The sequence below is a fragment of the Zootermopsis nevadensis genome, unplaced genomic scaffold, assembly GCF_977971745.1.
Source record: "Zootermopsis nevadensis isolate Lab colony 2312 unplaced genomic scaffold, Znev_1.0 Znev_ptg000001l, whole genome shotgun sequence".
NCBI classification, from domain to species: Eukaryota; Metazoa; Arthropoda; class Insecta; order Blattodea; family Termopsidae; genus Zootermopsis; species Zootermopsis nevadensis.
Genome location: NW_028259133.1, coordinates 20,934,848 through 20,948,998, shown reverse-complemented (window position 1 = coordinate 20,948,998; position 14,151 = coordinate 20,934,848). Strand labels below are relative to the sequence as shown.

The 14,151-nt window shown below is 39.5% G+C and overlaps 2 protein-coding genes across 2 annotated transcripts; one reads left to right on the top strand and one right to left on the bottom strand.

The window, feature by feature from the left end:
• Nucleotides 1-95: 95 nt before the first annotated feature.
• Nucleotides 96-8,393, top strand: LOC110833797 (uncharacterized). The gene is made up of 8 exons (XM_022072291.2): nt 96-322; nt 585-731; nt 1,020-1,165; nt 1,500-1,620; nt 2,053-3,703; nt 4,758-5,007; nt 5,282-5,518; nt 6,072-8,393. Exons 3-8 carry the CDS (start codon nt 1,093-1,095, stop codon nt 6,134-6,136), a joined length of 2,397 nt encoding a protein of 798 aa, XP_021927983.2. The 5' UTR covers nt 96-322; nt 585-731; nt 1,020-1,092; the 3' UTR covers nt 6,137-8,393.
• On the bottom strand, nt 8,390-14,126 carry Srp72 (signal recognition particle 72). The gene is made up of 11 exons (XM_022072336.2): nt 14,022-14,126; nt 13,745-13,862; nt 13,014-13,151; nt 12,807-12,924; nt 12,207-12,394; nt 11,659-12,133; nt 11,260-11,421; nt 10,631-10,789; nt 9,802-9,965; nt 9,232-9,438; nt 8,390-9,046 (listed from the first exon to the last, which is right to left on the bottom strand). The coding sequence occupies exons 1-11, from the start codon at nt 14,122-14,124 to the stop codon at nt 8,908-8,910; spliced, it is 1,971 nt and encodes a 656-aa protein (XP_021928028.2). The 5' UTR covers nt 14,125-14,126; the 3' UTR covers nt 8,390-8,907.
• Between the last annotated feature and the right edge of the window lie 25 nt (nt 14,127-14,151).

The following is a 14,151-nucleotide window of genomic DNA, read 5'->3' as shown; positions in this document are numbered from 1 at the left end:
TTATATTCTGATCATTGCATTCTTGAAGTGACTGTACATGCTACATGTTGTTGGACATCACTGTACATGTCTGTTGGTAACTCACCTTCATTTGTTTCGCATGTGACGTCACAATGAAATGGCCCCTGTTGGTTTTTTTATACGATGTGTGGGGTTTTGGTTAACATTATTTGTGCTTCATTGAAATAAAGTTTTAGTATTTTATTTCCAAACTGGATAACGCAGTGGTTGGTAGGTACCTCAGTTTTCAAGATCATGAATTTGTTGACTGCGTTGTTGCTGATATCAAGCAATTCGTGAATCGCAGTCGCAAGAATAGAAGGTAAGAATCGAGGCATACATACTAAATTACGCATTAAAGTGCATTCGTACATCATTATTAGTGAAGATAAACCAAGCAGTTACAGTACGTTCGTGTATGAGTAAAAATGTACGTTTTCCTGAACAGGTATGCATGCTTCCACCAGGAAGACGTTCTGTTGTAGTGAAAGTGAGGAGGTAGTTGGATGTATCTTGGATTATAACTGTTGTTTGGAAGGTGCATGTTAAATGCTGCCCCACTTTTACTCTCAATTCACTTTCAGTGTGCTGGTATTTCCTCCAGTAAACAACTACAGACGATTCCTTATACACAAAGTATCAGAGGAGTATCCTGAAGAACTGTGCACATTTTCTATAGGGCAAGGCCATGGGCGGAGGACAGTAGTGTGTTTTAAGAGACTCCTTATAAGGTAATGCGTTTTGCATTTTCCATTTTATATGACATTGTGAGTGTGAAGACAGATTTACTTTTAAAATATTAATTATTAATATTTTAGCAAGATGTTCAACTTGTGTTTGATCTTCTGCCAGTTATTACTACTGTTGACCTAGAAGATTTTGCATTTATCTTGTGCAGGTTTGTTTTGTTTGAGTGTATTAAAAGTGACGTTCTGTATAGTAATTGTGCCTATGCAGCAAGAATAAAGGGTGTGGTTGGAATGAATTTTTTCTTAGCTTTGGCACAAATATTTTATCAGGGATTTACATCAGACAAGGCCAACAGATGAACCTGTAAGTGATACTTCACAGCCGGTCAAAAGACTTGGAACTATGGGTGTAGAGTGTCAACGTGTGGCCGATGAAGCTGCCGCTGCCCCTGCCAAAGACAACAATGTGAAACGAGGCAAGTAACTTATTTAATATGAGCTTAGGATTATTTTTAAATGTTGACAACTCAACTGCTGTGAGTAACTAAGTTCTTCAGTAGGAATGTTATCTGTTTGTATTTTACTGTGGCTGCTGAATTATTGTGGTGGAAGGATGATGCATACAAATAGATGTGCTGCATTATATGAGGATTGGTGCTTTTTCTTGAATTCATTTTATCTTTGTTTTCCTGGAAAATTTGATCTCAACTGTTGTTTGTGTGTCATTCATGAAATTATTGGATGGTAATATTGTCATTTTTGAGTATAGGTTAGAAAATATTTATATTATGATTTAATTTTAATTCTTAGCAAGGGCAGTGCCAACAGTTGGTATCTATCGGCCTCCTGCTGCCAGACGATCAGAAGAACAGACTGCTCCTTTACCAAGATCGGGTCCATCAACTGTTGAGATAAAATGTGATAGAACAAGGTTAGTTTCTTTTGAACAAAAAGGTGTATCAGATGTGGTGAAAAATGAAGTCTTGGATAATTACCAGGAAGGAGGAAGTTATGTATTGTGGATATTCTTAAATTACCTGTTTTTGTGGGTAAGAAATGTCAGACAAGTTTCAATATGCAAACTGGCTGGCTGTAGGCTGGATTACCTGGGTCCAGATTCATGACGGGAGCTGCCGCCATATCTGGGGTGCAGTCCTCATATTCACATTTTATCATCAGTGTATATAAGTGTCCTATGCTCGTCTATTAATTTAGAAAGTTGATTTATAGATAGCGAGAAAGAAATTCTTTGTCTTCTGTGGAGCCTGAATGTTTATTATCAAATTTACAAGGTGATAACCACAGTCTACTTCAGCATAACAAGATGAATCCCCGCTGAAATTATTTCTAATTTAATTTGTAGGCCTGGCAGACAGCGTCGACCAGACATCCAAGTTTATGTGCCTCGTGCCAGACGTTTGTTAACTGGTGGACAAGACAGGATTGCCACATCAACAACAAGCACGCCATCTTGCCAGGAATCAAGTGGCCAAAACCTCAGAACGCAAGAGAATTTGCTTTCTAAGAATTTGACACGACCATCACAGAAGTCAAACAGTCTCTTGCCCTCTAAGGACCATAAGTCCAAATCAGCAGCATTTCAGTGCGATAGTTTACCACTGAATTCAGTGTCACTTGGGCCAGACCCCAATGAAACGGATATGGAAGTATCGAAGTGGACTGAGAGTATGGGACAGGCAGGAGAATCAAACTGCGACTTGAGCAATTTTAGTTCCGAGGTGAACGATGTCGAACAGTTTAATATGGGTGTTAATGGGGTGATGACGCAGCAGATACTTGCTGAGAAAGCTTCTAGGAAGAAAGATGTAAGAAAAATGGAAAATTTTGAGGTGGGGATGGAAGAAGTTGGTGTAGGAAGGGGGATCATGAGTGCAAAGTGTAAAAGTTCGACGTTTGGGCGGAGGAAGCGTAGTGAAGGGCAGGTTTGGGATTGTTTTAATAATATTAAAAATGGTAGTAGTATTTCAGAGACTGCATCACTTCATTGTGGAAAAGATAAGTGTGATTCTGTACAGTCTAGCAACGCCCGTCAGGAGTCGGTGGCTCGCTCTGTTAACGAAAAGGAAGAATGTGACACTACACAGTCAGTTTGCGAAGATTCAAGACCAGTGGACTTCACAGATAATTTTCCATGTGAAGTTGGCGTTGGGCGAGGTTTTACGCGTAGGGGTGGCGATACTCCCGGACACGGCAGCCTGAACAGTCCGTTGGAAACTGATAACGGCGTTCGAGTATGGGATTATTACAGTGAAAATGAAAATGCAGCAAACAGTTCTCAGGACAAAATTTCAAGCTGTGAAACGGATATTCCCGAGTCTTCCGAACGTAGCGGCACGTGTCATGATCACGATTTTGTGAACAAGTGTTTGGACATGTCATTGAATCAGGAAGAGTCAAATTCAATGGTGAAGAGTTCTGATGACAGTGACCAGTTTCAAGATTTTTCAGACGCTGTTCATGAAAATGAATTCAGTAACTCTCGTGACAAAGAGGTTTGCAATATTTATGGCGATACAAGTTCTCCGAGCTCGGTAGTTCGCGAGAAACGTGATGGTAGCTCTGAAGACGGCGTACGTAGCAAAAATACTTTTGTTAGCGATGAATGTCACAAGAAGAATGAGAATGATTGTCGAGTTCAAGAAGAACAGAACAGGAAAAACAGGAGGATAATCAGGAGGAACTATATGTCAGACGTGTTGATCATCTCGGAACCGGTGAAGGACGTTACTCCGCTGTCAAAACATGTTGATTCTAGTTCGGATAATACTTTGTTGCCTAGCGGCGTCTTTAATAAAAAGAAGAAAGTTCAATGCAAAGGTGAAAATGTTATAATGAAAAATGACGGGCCACATTCTGAAGAACAGTCAGCTGACAAGCACAAATCATCTCCAGTGTCCGATTTGGTGTCGTTGAATTTGAATCCAGATGAATGCACATGGGATATGATGTTTGATGACGATGGGGAATGCCTTGATCCAAAATTGATGGAAGAAGTAAGTATAAAGTACCTGTTGTGGTTGGTTAAACGAACGCTGTGTTGAGACATAACAGGATATCTCTGGTGTTCGAAATTACAACTGATGTTCTTGCGTATTTACTAACCATTGTTTTCAAGACATAATTACAGTTCATTTAGCATAATTATTGTTTTCCACATTAAGAAAAATTTCTTTGAAATATGTTGCTAAATTGATTTTTTTCTGTAATTAATTTAACGCCTGTTACGAGTATGGTTTTCCATGGTTACATCATCTGATTTATGAAAGTTTTGTTTGTTATGCAGTTACTGTAAAATCTTCTAAAACAACTAACCTTTTAAAACAAATGGACGTGAGATTGAGTTCGGTTTATGAGAGCTGACGTTGCTTCGATTCTTAATCCAGTTCATCTGTCCATGTTTTGTAACATCTAGAACAGTGGTCCCCAACGCGGTGCCCGCGGGCGCCAAGGCTTTCTTTGGGCGCCCGCGTTGATACGGAAAGAGGTTATACTGAATAATGAAGGCCGTTCAACCACGAACATTATAAAATCAAAGCGCGGATCTCGACTTACTGACGCCCATCTTGACGATTGTTTGCGAGCAGCAACATCATCCTACACTCCCAAATTTGAAAAACTGGCCGATGAAATGCAGCGACAAACATCGCACTAACTTCCCACTTGAGTAATAATAATTGTACTTATAAAAGTACGTATTTTTAATGGCGTGGTTTCTTGTATCATTAAACGTCGTGTTGTTTTGCGTATTATTTGGTGTCCATATCTTATTTGTCCAGAGAAAAGAAAATTTGGCTTTGTTAATTGGTTGGTGCTCGCCACATCTCATAAACGCTTAAATGTGCCCGTAGGCACAAAAAGGTTGGGGACCACTGGTCTAGAACGTCTGTCCCTGACGCCACGAGTTTGAGCAGTCTTAATCAGTTTAATTCAAGAATACGTATACTAATTTTATTTTATGATGAATTTTTTAGTTTTCAGTGGCCACATAATAGCGTCTGGATATTTCTGTACTTCTTTTAGTAATGGAGGAATTCATCATTGTTACAGCTTACAAAATCTGTTGGGTCAGTAACAATTGAAAAGCCTCAGTCAGATTACCGCAGCTTTCAGAGTCACGTCGAGTTAGTGGGTGGAACGGACGACGAGTTCTCTCACGTGCTTGAGATCTACAACTTCCCTGCTGAATTTAAAACGAATGACTTGTGCGCTGTGTTCTCTCCCTATATGAAGAGGGGTTTCGAGATTAAATGGGTTGACGATACGCATGCCCTGGGTGTGTTCAGCAGCTCTGTAGTTGGTAAGTGTCAGTGTTGTTCGTTGCTAAAGACGTGCGATTTGAGGTTCTCGTGGCATTGTTGATTTTCTCTGTTCTAACAGTGTGTGTGGCCTTGTAGGGGTTTGGAGCCCTGACAATGGAGGTGGTATGTTCCTCCAAAATGAAGACGGTAATAGTAATAACTATAATGATGATGATACTGACAATGATAATATTTTGATGATAGTGATGATTATGACCAGTGATGACAATAAACAGGTTGGTTTCAGAAGGTCATGGATATTTGTTCTTGCAGCTGCTGAAGTACTAGCGGCACATCATCCGTTTGTCAAAACACGACCATTACACGAAGCGACTCACGAGTCTCGGATGAAAGCCCGTCGATCGGCCGAGTTCCTGCAGCCGTGCCGTGTCCGACCAGAGACGTGCGCAGCTCTTGCGCGCAGACTGGTTACAGGAGCTCTCGGTGTGCGACTTAACACGTCGCGCGAAGAGCGAGAGGCAGAACGTAAGATCCTCAGTGAAGCAAGAGGTAATGTCTCTTTTGAGATTTTCACTTCTGTGAAAATGTCGGTCTTCTGGACCTCAATGTCATGTATACGTAGCCCTGAACGTGGAAACGGTATGTTTCTCTGTAATGTTGGTGTCTGCCCAGAGGTTCACGTGGTGTTGCAACCGAGACGACCATCATCAAACAGTGTCTCTTTTAGAAAATCTTAAATATAGATTTTACTGAATCCAGTTAATACCCTATTTTCCTGAGATACATTTTAATATTATCCACCTATCTATGTCTAGGTTGTCTGAGCAGTCCTTAGGTTTTCCAACCAACATTTTGTGTGTGTTTATCATTTCTCCCATTCACACTACGTGCCCCAACAATCTCAACCCCCATTAATTTTATCATCATAATAATATTTTTTGAACAATTGTGGAACTCCTCGTCCTGTTTTGTCTATCCTCCTGTCAATCCATCGCTCACACATCCAGATAATCCTCTCGGCAACATCCGAGACAGTTTTCGCCATTTGAATTGCAAAAAATCGGCAATGAAACTAATTAATATGTCTTCTTCAACCATGCAGAGAAGAAGAAGTTGGCAGCAAGACAGAGGGATGAAGCGTGGGAAGGGACATTGGGTGAGAAGTGAGCGTTGTGAACGACTATTACACGTCTCCTTGAAAACTACGCAGTACGGTAGGTAACGCAGCAATTCCGTACATGTTGCGTACTTAATTTACATATTTACTACAGAATATTTTTATTAATGTGAAATAACATGAAAAAGTCAAAATACTTCATGTTTTTTCTTTAAGTTTTAATTTGTTTTAAATTGTAGTTTGGAAGAATAATTCAGTGATGTTGTGGTATAACAATTTTCACTTGCTGTTTGCTCGTTGAAATTGTTCTTGTCCAGCTCGATATTTTAGCCGCTGGGAACCGGATCATTATTTGATGGATTCGGTTAATTTATGTTGGCGGTAGATAAAAGTTACCATTGATTTTATGAGGTATAATTAATGTGTTTGTGATTTTTCATTTGTTTTAGTAGAAGAAAGAGTAACTGTGATAACTACATGTGTATAAATTAATAAATAGGAAGTTTTAATTCAGACATGTTTGCAGATAAGAAGCCCACAGAAGGTGCAATAGTTAAAAAAAATTTGATTGAATATATGCAATATGCAAACCTTGAAACGGTTCCACTGCTTACGTATTCTTGAGCATATGGGACTTTTGAGTTCAGAAATTTTAAATCTCGTATCTCATCCTTTCTCGTATCTGTACAGTGTAAATAAACTTGAGAAGCTTTGAAGGCATTATTCGCTATGCGTCCACAAAACTTTTTAAAAGAGCATTAATGCTCATAAATATTATTTTCCTAACTACTTTTTAAAATTTATATATATATATTTCTCCAGTACAGATTCAATTATCTGGTGTTCCAGAACAAAAGATTAATTATTGTAACGCCCAAAGCGTGCAGCTCGTTCCGTGTTTGAGTCGCCTGTTAATAAGGAAGTACCACTTATTGTTCTACTATACATCACAAGTGAGCAGTTTCGAGGGAATTAAATTATGCTTCCTTTTGAGGCAAACTGTGACTAGACTGGAATAGGACGCGCCTAAAAAGAAAATCTTCCACAGGAACTTCCTGGAATCTGCCTCTTCCTAAATGACTGTCATCGTAATTATTCATGTTTCATAAATTTTATAGATATGATAAAGCTTATCAGCCCAGACCTGATTATGAGCTAAAGAAAGATAATGAAAGGAAGGAAATAATCTGTGCCCCAGCATCTCATTTTTGCATAAAATCCACCATCAGGTGACGTACATGGTTTGGAAAGAATTGTGCTAATTTTTAATTTAATTTGTGCGCTTTAGAATTTGAGGTTGAAACCGTTTTGAGTTTTAGAATATGTTGACTGTAAAGAAAGTTTGAACGCTTTATTTTAGGGTATAATTATTTAGTACTGATTGGTTAGTACTAAATCATTAACATTTTAATGAATCTGAATTAATTTTCCCATGTTGTAATTTTGAAATGTGTCTCTGTATGTCGGTGATGTAATGGGGTGTGAGGTTCGAAGCTAAAGTGCTGGGTCGAGGTTCTGGTACAAGATGCTCGTAATACGAGGCGCGTCCCAAAAGTAAGTTTCCCTGGGGCCGTTTACAGAAACAAAACACAATTTCATGGAAATATTTATTGCAACAGATACAGCAAGTGTCCAGCTATTTTTCAACATATTCGCCACCGGAATTGAGACATTGGTCATACCGTGGGACCAACTTTTGAATACCTGTGTCGTAGAAGTCTGCCGCCTGGGATTGGAACCACTGTGTGACAACCATCTCCGCCTCTCTGTCATTCTCAAAACGCTGACGCTGACCGGACAGGAATTTCTTGAGGTGTAGGAAAAGATGGAAATCACTGGGAGCGAGGCCGGGCTGCAGGGTGAATGATTAAACACCTCCCAGCTGAACTCCTGCAGGAGAATTGCTGTCCGTCGAGCCGTGTGCAGCCTAGCGTTATCACTGACCGCACTTCACAGTCGGCGGGAGCTGGGATAAGAACCTCCATCTTCAACAGCTGCAACGATGCTACTGTGAGAACGCGGGAGGTGCCGTTAGTGCATGCGCCATGCTACGTCATTGCTCTATCACGTACGCACAGTCGCTTCGCGTAATATAAGGTTTGCTAGCTGTGGGACGAGTGGGAAACTTACTTTGAGGACGCGCCTCGTAGATGCATCTTGCAAGGAGATAAAAGGTATAGTAGACAGGTAAATATAATGTGCATTGAGCGAATGGTTTTGGGATTTTGAGGAGTGCCATGTTCATCGATTAGTCAGGCCTAACCATTGACTGAAAATAAAAAAATAAATTGTAATGGAATGTGTCAATTTCTTGTTTGAATTTTATTTTAACACGCCTTGAAATTAATATCCTACCAATCAGTGGCTTATTTCAGGGATATGACGGACAAAACTGTTATATAGTTATAATTTTACAATTTTAAGCACTGTCTTTAGAGCCGGATCAGGCAAATTGCCTCGTCAACGAAGAATTTTAATATTAACACAGTCTCGCTGGAAACTTTCGGCCAGGAGCCGCAATAAATTCTGATGCACACAATTTTTTTAAAATATTTTTGTGCACGAATGATGTTCAGTCACGAGACCAGCTTTATTCAAACACCACTGAATTTCACCAAGTTATAATATTTTATTTTACCAGTAGATGGAACATGACTAATCTAAAATAAAATCATCCCTTTTTATATAAAAATAAAAAGCCACTGAAAGTAAAACAAAATGATAATTATAGGACATTTCAACATTTTACTGAGCCATGAGCCCATGAAACAGCTTTAGTCGCATTCTGCAGGTCTGATGGCGTCCGTCTCTTATCTCGTGTCTACCATTTTCCTCCCTTTTTTTTCTTCTTCTGCTGAACTTTACGTTGTTGCTGTCTCGGCCCGGTACTTTCTGGTTGGATCGGACTGTTAGGGTTCGGAGAGGCTTTCGACTGTTGACTTTGCATCTTCGTCATGTCGCTGAAAATTTAAACGCATTCAGGTCAAATCTTCTGCAAGAAAGTCAGCTTTATATTCTGAGAGGTGAAAGAATGCCTACACTGTATAGTTCATCGCTGGTTATATTTTGGCGTGAATTCCGAGCGGAAGTGAGCAAGTGAGTTTTGAAATTCGTATTATTTGATTATCATGTTTTTATCACTTACTACTGGTCGCTAGCGCCGGTAGCTGCGCCCTGCGTTCCCTTTCCGATGTCCTTATTGCGCCGGTCCTTCTTCTTACGGTAGCCTGTCCGCTCATGCTTTGGTAACCAGCGTTCTGGATCAGGTGTTACATTTGAATCGTAGTTCTTAGGTAGCTTGCCCTTTCGCTTACGTTTTGCTTTCTTCTGAATTAGTTCATTTCCTGGCGTGCTGCAAGAGCATAATACTTGAAAAAATTAGCTAAAGTTTAGAATTAAGAATTTAATATGGAATTTGTAAATTTAATTTTCATTTTTAAAAATATATTTTGCATGCAGTGTTTGTTAAATGTATGTTCTAGAACAAGTGAGATTTGTCTCGACTACACATGAAAAAATAAGTACCAGCATAATTATTTTTCACTGTCAGGAATGCTTGAGTGAACCACCGAGATCATGAACCCTTCTCCCATATTTAATATTCAAAACAAATCCATCCTGATATAAACCAAGGTCTGTATTAGAATGAACCTGAGAGTCGCACGTGCATTCTTGCCGTCTTATCCTGCTATAAATAAAACGGTTAACAGCTCACCCTGGCTTTGAGCCAGGGGAAGGCTCAACTTTTGCCACAGTCCTCTTGATAACCTTCGTTCCCATCATCCAGTTGGATGTTTCTAAAGCATCCACATCTGTGCTCTGGGTGAAGTCTAACTGCGGCAGCTGTTTGCTAAGGGTTTGAGCTTTACTGGGATCAAACTGCAACATGGGGAAAAAAAAAGAACACCTTCATCACTTTCAGTATACAGCCATCATGTCAAGAATATATTTTTTTAAACATAGAAATATTATGGGGGGTCCGCAGTGGCCGTGCGGTCTGAGGCGTGGGTCCTGTGCCGCTTGGTTGCAGGGACCGTGGGTTCGAATCCCATTCGAGCCATGGATGTTTTTCTGTGTTGTGTTGTCCTGTGTACAGGTAGAGGTCCTCGCGACAGGCCGATCCCTCATCCGAGGAGTCCTACCAAATGTCCATAGATCGAGCCAACTGAAAAGTTGGGAACCCGTAAAGGGTACCGGAAAATGAAGAGAGAGAAATATTATGGAGAAAACTATATGCAGTAATTCAAAGTTTGTGTAATATTCCATACATTCACAGTATGAATGACAAATTTTAATTATCCCCTTACCCTGCATTATTCTTTCTGTACCTTTCCAATCGCTCCCAAATCATAGCAATAATTAAAATATCTGTAGTACATTTTTTTTAAACATTTTCATATCTTTAGAAGTATTTCTAAAAGCTCTAAAATAGGATACACTACCATGTAATATCATTATTGCGAACAGGGTCAGTAAACCATAAAACGTGAGCATATAATCACCGACTCATAAATCATATCCTGTTATACAGTCTGTGTCCTGACCTGTGAATATGCCACAACCAACTGGGCCAGCGTCTTTTTGTCACTTGGGTTGATTCTCAATAGCTCCTCCAGACTCTTAGCGGCCACGTCCGGCTCGCCCCCACGCAGGTGGAAGTCCGCAGCCTGGCGCCAGAGTGTGCCCAGATCTCCGGTGCTAACCTGCAAACACCACCAGCAGCGAATATTCACAGAAACTTTCTGTGGTAAAATGTCGATACAGTACTTCAACTTGTGATATTCGTTCACAGCTGTTTTTCGTTGTTGTTTACTTTACCCTCGTAGAAAACGATCGTCCATTACAAAGATCAGTTGGTTAACGCTGTGTAAGAAAATAATCCTCGTTTACTGTAAGAATCATACGAAACACATGAATAAACTGCGTGGGCATAATTCAGAGTTACCAACTGTTAAAGCACGTGGTACATGTATTTTTCACTGGGTTCTAAAGGATTAATGACACTTCATCAAGTGCATAGGTTATACAGCAGTCGCAACATATTTTATTAGTAGTATAACGTCCGAGCATTGACCCGGAGAAGTTCAGAAATTCAATAAGAAACTTCAGTATAGTCTCCAGGGAAATATTTGAGTCTAGTGAATCAGTTACAATTAAGCAACTGTAATCGTACCTTGTTCTTACGATACCAGTCGACGGCATCTTTTAGAACTTTGGAAGCACCGTCACGACTTCCTTCCGCTAGGTAAAGTGTAACTAATGCACTAACAATGCCTGGTTTGAATGTGGCTTCGCCTAAATTTTGTAAAATCTGACAAGCCTCTTTTCTGTCACCCTGAAAAAGAAAGTATATACAGCTGGAAATTCGTTAACGTGAGAAAAATACAGATTTATCTCCATGAAACTGCCAAAAATATTATAAAATAACAGGATAAAGGTATCCAATTCCCTCTCAGTCACTTATGTGCATCAAAATGCCTGCAGGTCTTCGTGTATTATAAGTGCCTTTATTTGTTGTCTGAACCAAAGTTCAAATGTGATAAATTTCCGTGGACAAATCAAAGTCGCTCACCTCTGCTAACAGAAGTTGCACGGCTGCAAGTTTCAGTTCTAATTTCTTCTCCTGATCTTGCTTTGACTCTTTATCCAAAATAGCAGCAGCCTCTTTAGTTTTACCGTCCTTGGCAAACTGCGTGGCCCTGATGAGGGCCACTTCTGCCCTCATATCAGGGTACGATGCCACCAGTTTCTCACACGACTGCTGACACAGTTCTCCCTGATTTGTATAGAGGGCAAGCAAACAGTGATTTAAGGCGATGTTCTTGCGCTGCCGCGATGTCAGCTTGTGTTCCAATCCGTCCAGGGTGGCATTTTTCATCTTCTTCTTAGAATCAAATACGTTCTGATCCTTGTTAATAACGACCATATTATTACTTGCAATCGCCACAAGGCCTATGTCATCGGGCTTCTGCTTCAGAGCTGCCGTGTAGATCGACTGCGCTTCCTTTTCTCGACCTAGCATCTGAAGACAGTAAGCCAGCTGTACCCTGTAGAAACAAAACATATTTATAATTATATAAATCTTAAGGGATGCATTATGTACAGAGCCTGATTACGTACTTGATAATGCCCAGTTCACCCTCAATCTCTTCTTCTCCTGTGCCGTCGTCTTCTAAAGATTCTCTGCAGAGTTTCTCACTGACTTTTAACTTCTTCTCTGCGTCTGCGTATTGCTGGCGTCCCACCAGTTGACATGCGCTGTTGTACGACAACTCATACGAGTGTTCCCGTAACTGAACGTCTCGATTCTACGTCATAAGAATTTAAAAAGGCATTACATAACAAGTTTTATGAACTTTGTAGAAAGTTAGTTTTGAGCTTAACAATATGCTGCTTACAAAATTTGTTTTCTAGCACAAGACCTACTGTTATTCTATTAGGAGATAACTATAACCTGAAACAACTGGAACAATGTCTCTGAAATTAAGAACACCAAAATATTGCGTAATATCGTAGTTAGGGCTCTGAAAATACAATCATCCATCATAGGCAAGATAACAAAAGCCAGAAGTGAGAATGAAAATATTTATATAACATATACTGAAAGGGGATGCATGTAAGATAGACTTGTACAGCCCTGGATGTACGAAGCAAAATTTTATGATTGGAATTTTGGAAATTAAATAGAATGACACATTATACACTATCACATATACGCACCGATCCTTCCATACATAAATTTGCCATCACTGCGGCCAGATTAGTTTCTCTTTCATCTTCATAATCATCAGTGGTGTTCTTAATTATATCCCGGTATGTGTCGGAACATTCTTCGTATCTGAAACATTAATTAGATGTCTGCAGATTTCTACAGAGCAACTCATAACAATAGCAGTAATTGTTGCTACAGTGACAGCAAAGAAGTACCTTTCAAGCCGGTACAAAATTTGAGCTTTTAGTTCCTTCAACTGCGATGACAAAGATGTAGCAGCATTCAGAGTCTTAAGTGCATCATGTGGCTGATTTAGTCTGTATTGACAGTATGCCTTTTCAAATACCAACTCCCTGTAAAACAGTAAATTATAATTATGAAAAACCATTAAACTTAACAGTCAAATAGGCGTCACACTGACATATGATGAGAACAAAAAATTACTTTCAGTAGGCAGTGGCAGAGATAAAAATTGTGTAAATAGCCTATGACAGTTCTTTTAATAGTTGTCCTCAGTACCACCAAGTGATGACAGGATATTCCTTCCAAAGCCTTCCTGTTCACCAATCTTTAGAATTCATTCAACGTATGCAGTTGAAATCATATCATTAGCAAACCCAAGAAACGATGATCACAAAAAGGTACTTTTCACCATGATTTGATGAGTTAATTTTGAACTGCAATGTTCATTGAAACAAACAGTTTTGGTGTCAGATTAAGTTGTTTTGTAGTTCATGTTAAACTATAATGCAGTATTTGTAACAAAAAGGCAGTCTAATTCAGTGCCGAGGAAAGGGATACTAAAGATCCAAGGGAGGGGGAACAGAAAGTAGAAAAGGAGACTACGTCCACTTCTTAAATTTTCTCAAAACTTCATGTGGACATTATATTATTGGTTCTATTAATACGTGTTTCACGTAACCACAATTATGATCAAATCTCTTACTGGGAAAATTTTGGTTGGTTTAAAATAGCTTTCAACCCATCTTGGAATCTTGACAGCTGTATGAAGCATACAACCTTACAGTGGAATGCCTTTTCCTCACCAGGAAATTGCTGAAGAACTGCAAAAGAAAATCTTATTACTTTGAATGGTCTTACTATACACAACACAGTCATATCAGCATGCATGGTTCAATCTGACATATGGTATGCACTTCACATTGATATTTTTAAACGTTATCTGCATAAAGACTACTTAAAAATTGTGGAATTAACATTACTTTTATTAGCTGTCTTTAGCGCCCTTTCATATTCTCCGTTTTGTGCGAAACGATTTAATTCAACATACAGAGCACTTAAATTACTTTCCTTTGTAGTAGCCATATTGCTTATAATGTCATCTGGTGGCTG

What these genes read in the sequence shown, in the direction of transcription:
- LOC110833797 (XM_022072291.2), top strand. Translation starts at nt 1,093, where the DNA reads ATGGGTGTAGAGTGTCAACGTGTGGCCGATGAAGCTGCCGCTGCCCCT. An exon ending in AGACAACAATGTGAAACGAG is followed by an intron (nt 1,166 to 1,499) that starts GCAAGTAACTTA and finishes TTTAATTCTTAG; the next exon opens with CAAGGGCAGTGCCAACAGTT. An exon ending in GTTCAGCAGCTCTGTAGTTG is followed by an intron (nt 5,008 to 5,281) that starts GTAAGTGTCAGT and finishes TTGTTCTTGCAG; the next exon opens with CTGCTGAAGTACTAGCGGCA.
- Srp72 (XM_022072336.2), bottom strand. Translation starts at nt 14,124, where the DNA reads ATGGCTACTACAAAGGAAAGTAATTTAAGTGCTCTGTATGTTGAATTA. An exon ending in ATTTATGTATGGAAGGATCG is followed by an intron (nt 12,395 to 12,806) that starts GTGCGTATATGT and finishes CTTATGACGTAG; the next exon opens with AATCGAGACGTTCAGTTACG. An exon ending in TGGTTGTGGCATATTCACAG is followed by an intron (nt 9,966 to 10,630) that starts GTCAGGACACAG and finishes CCCATGTTGCAG; the next exon opens with TTTGATCCCAGTAAAGCTCA.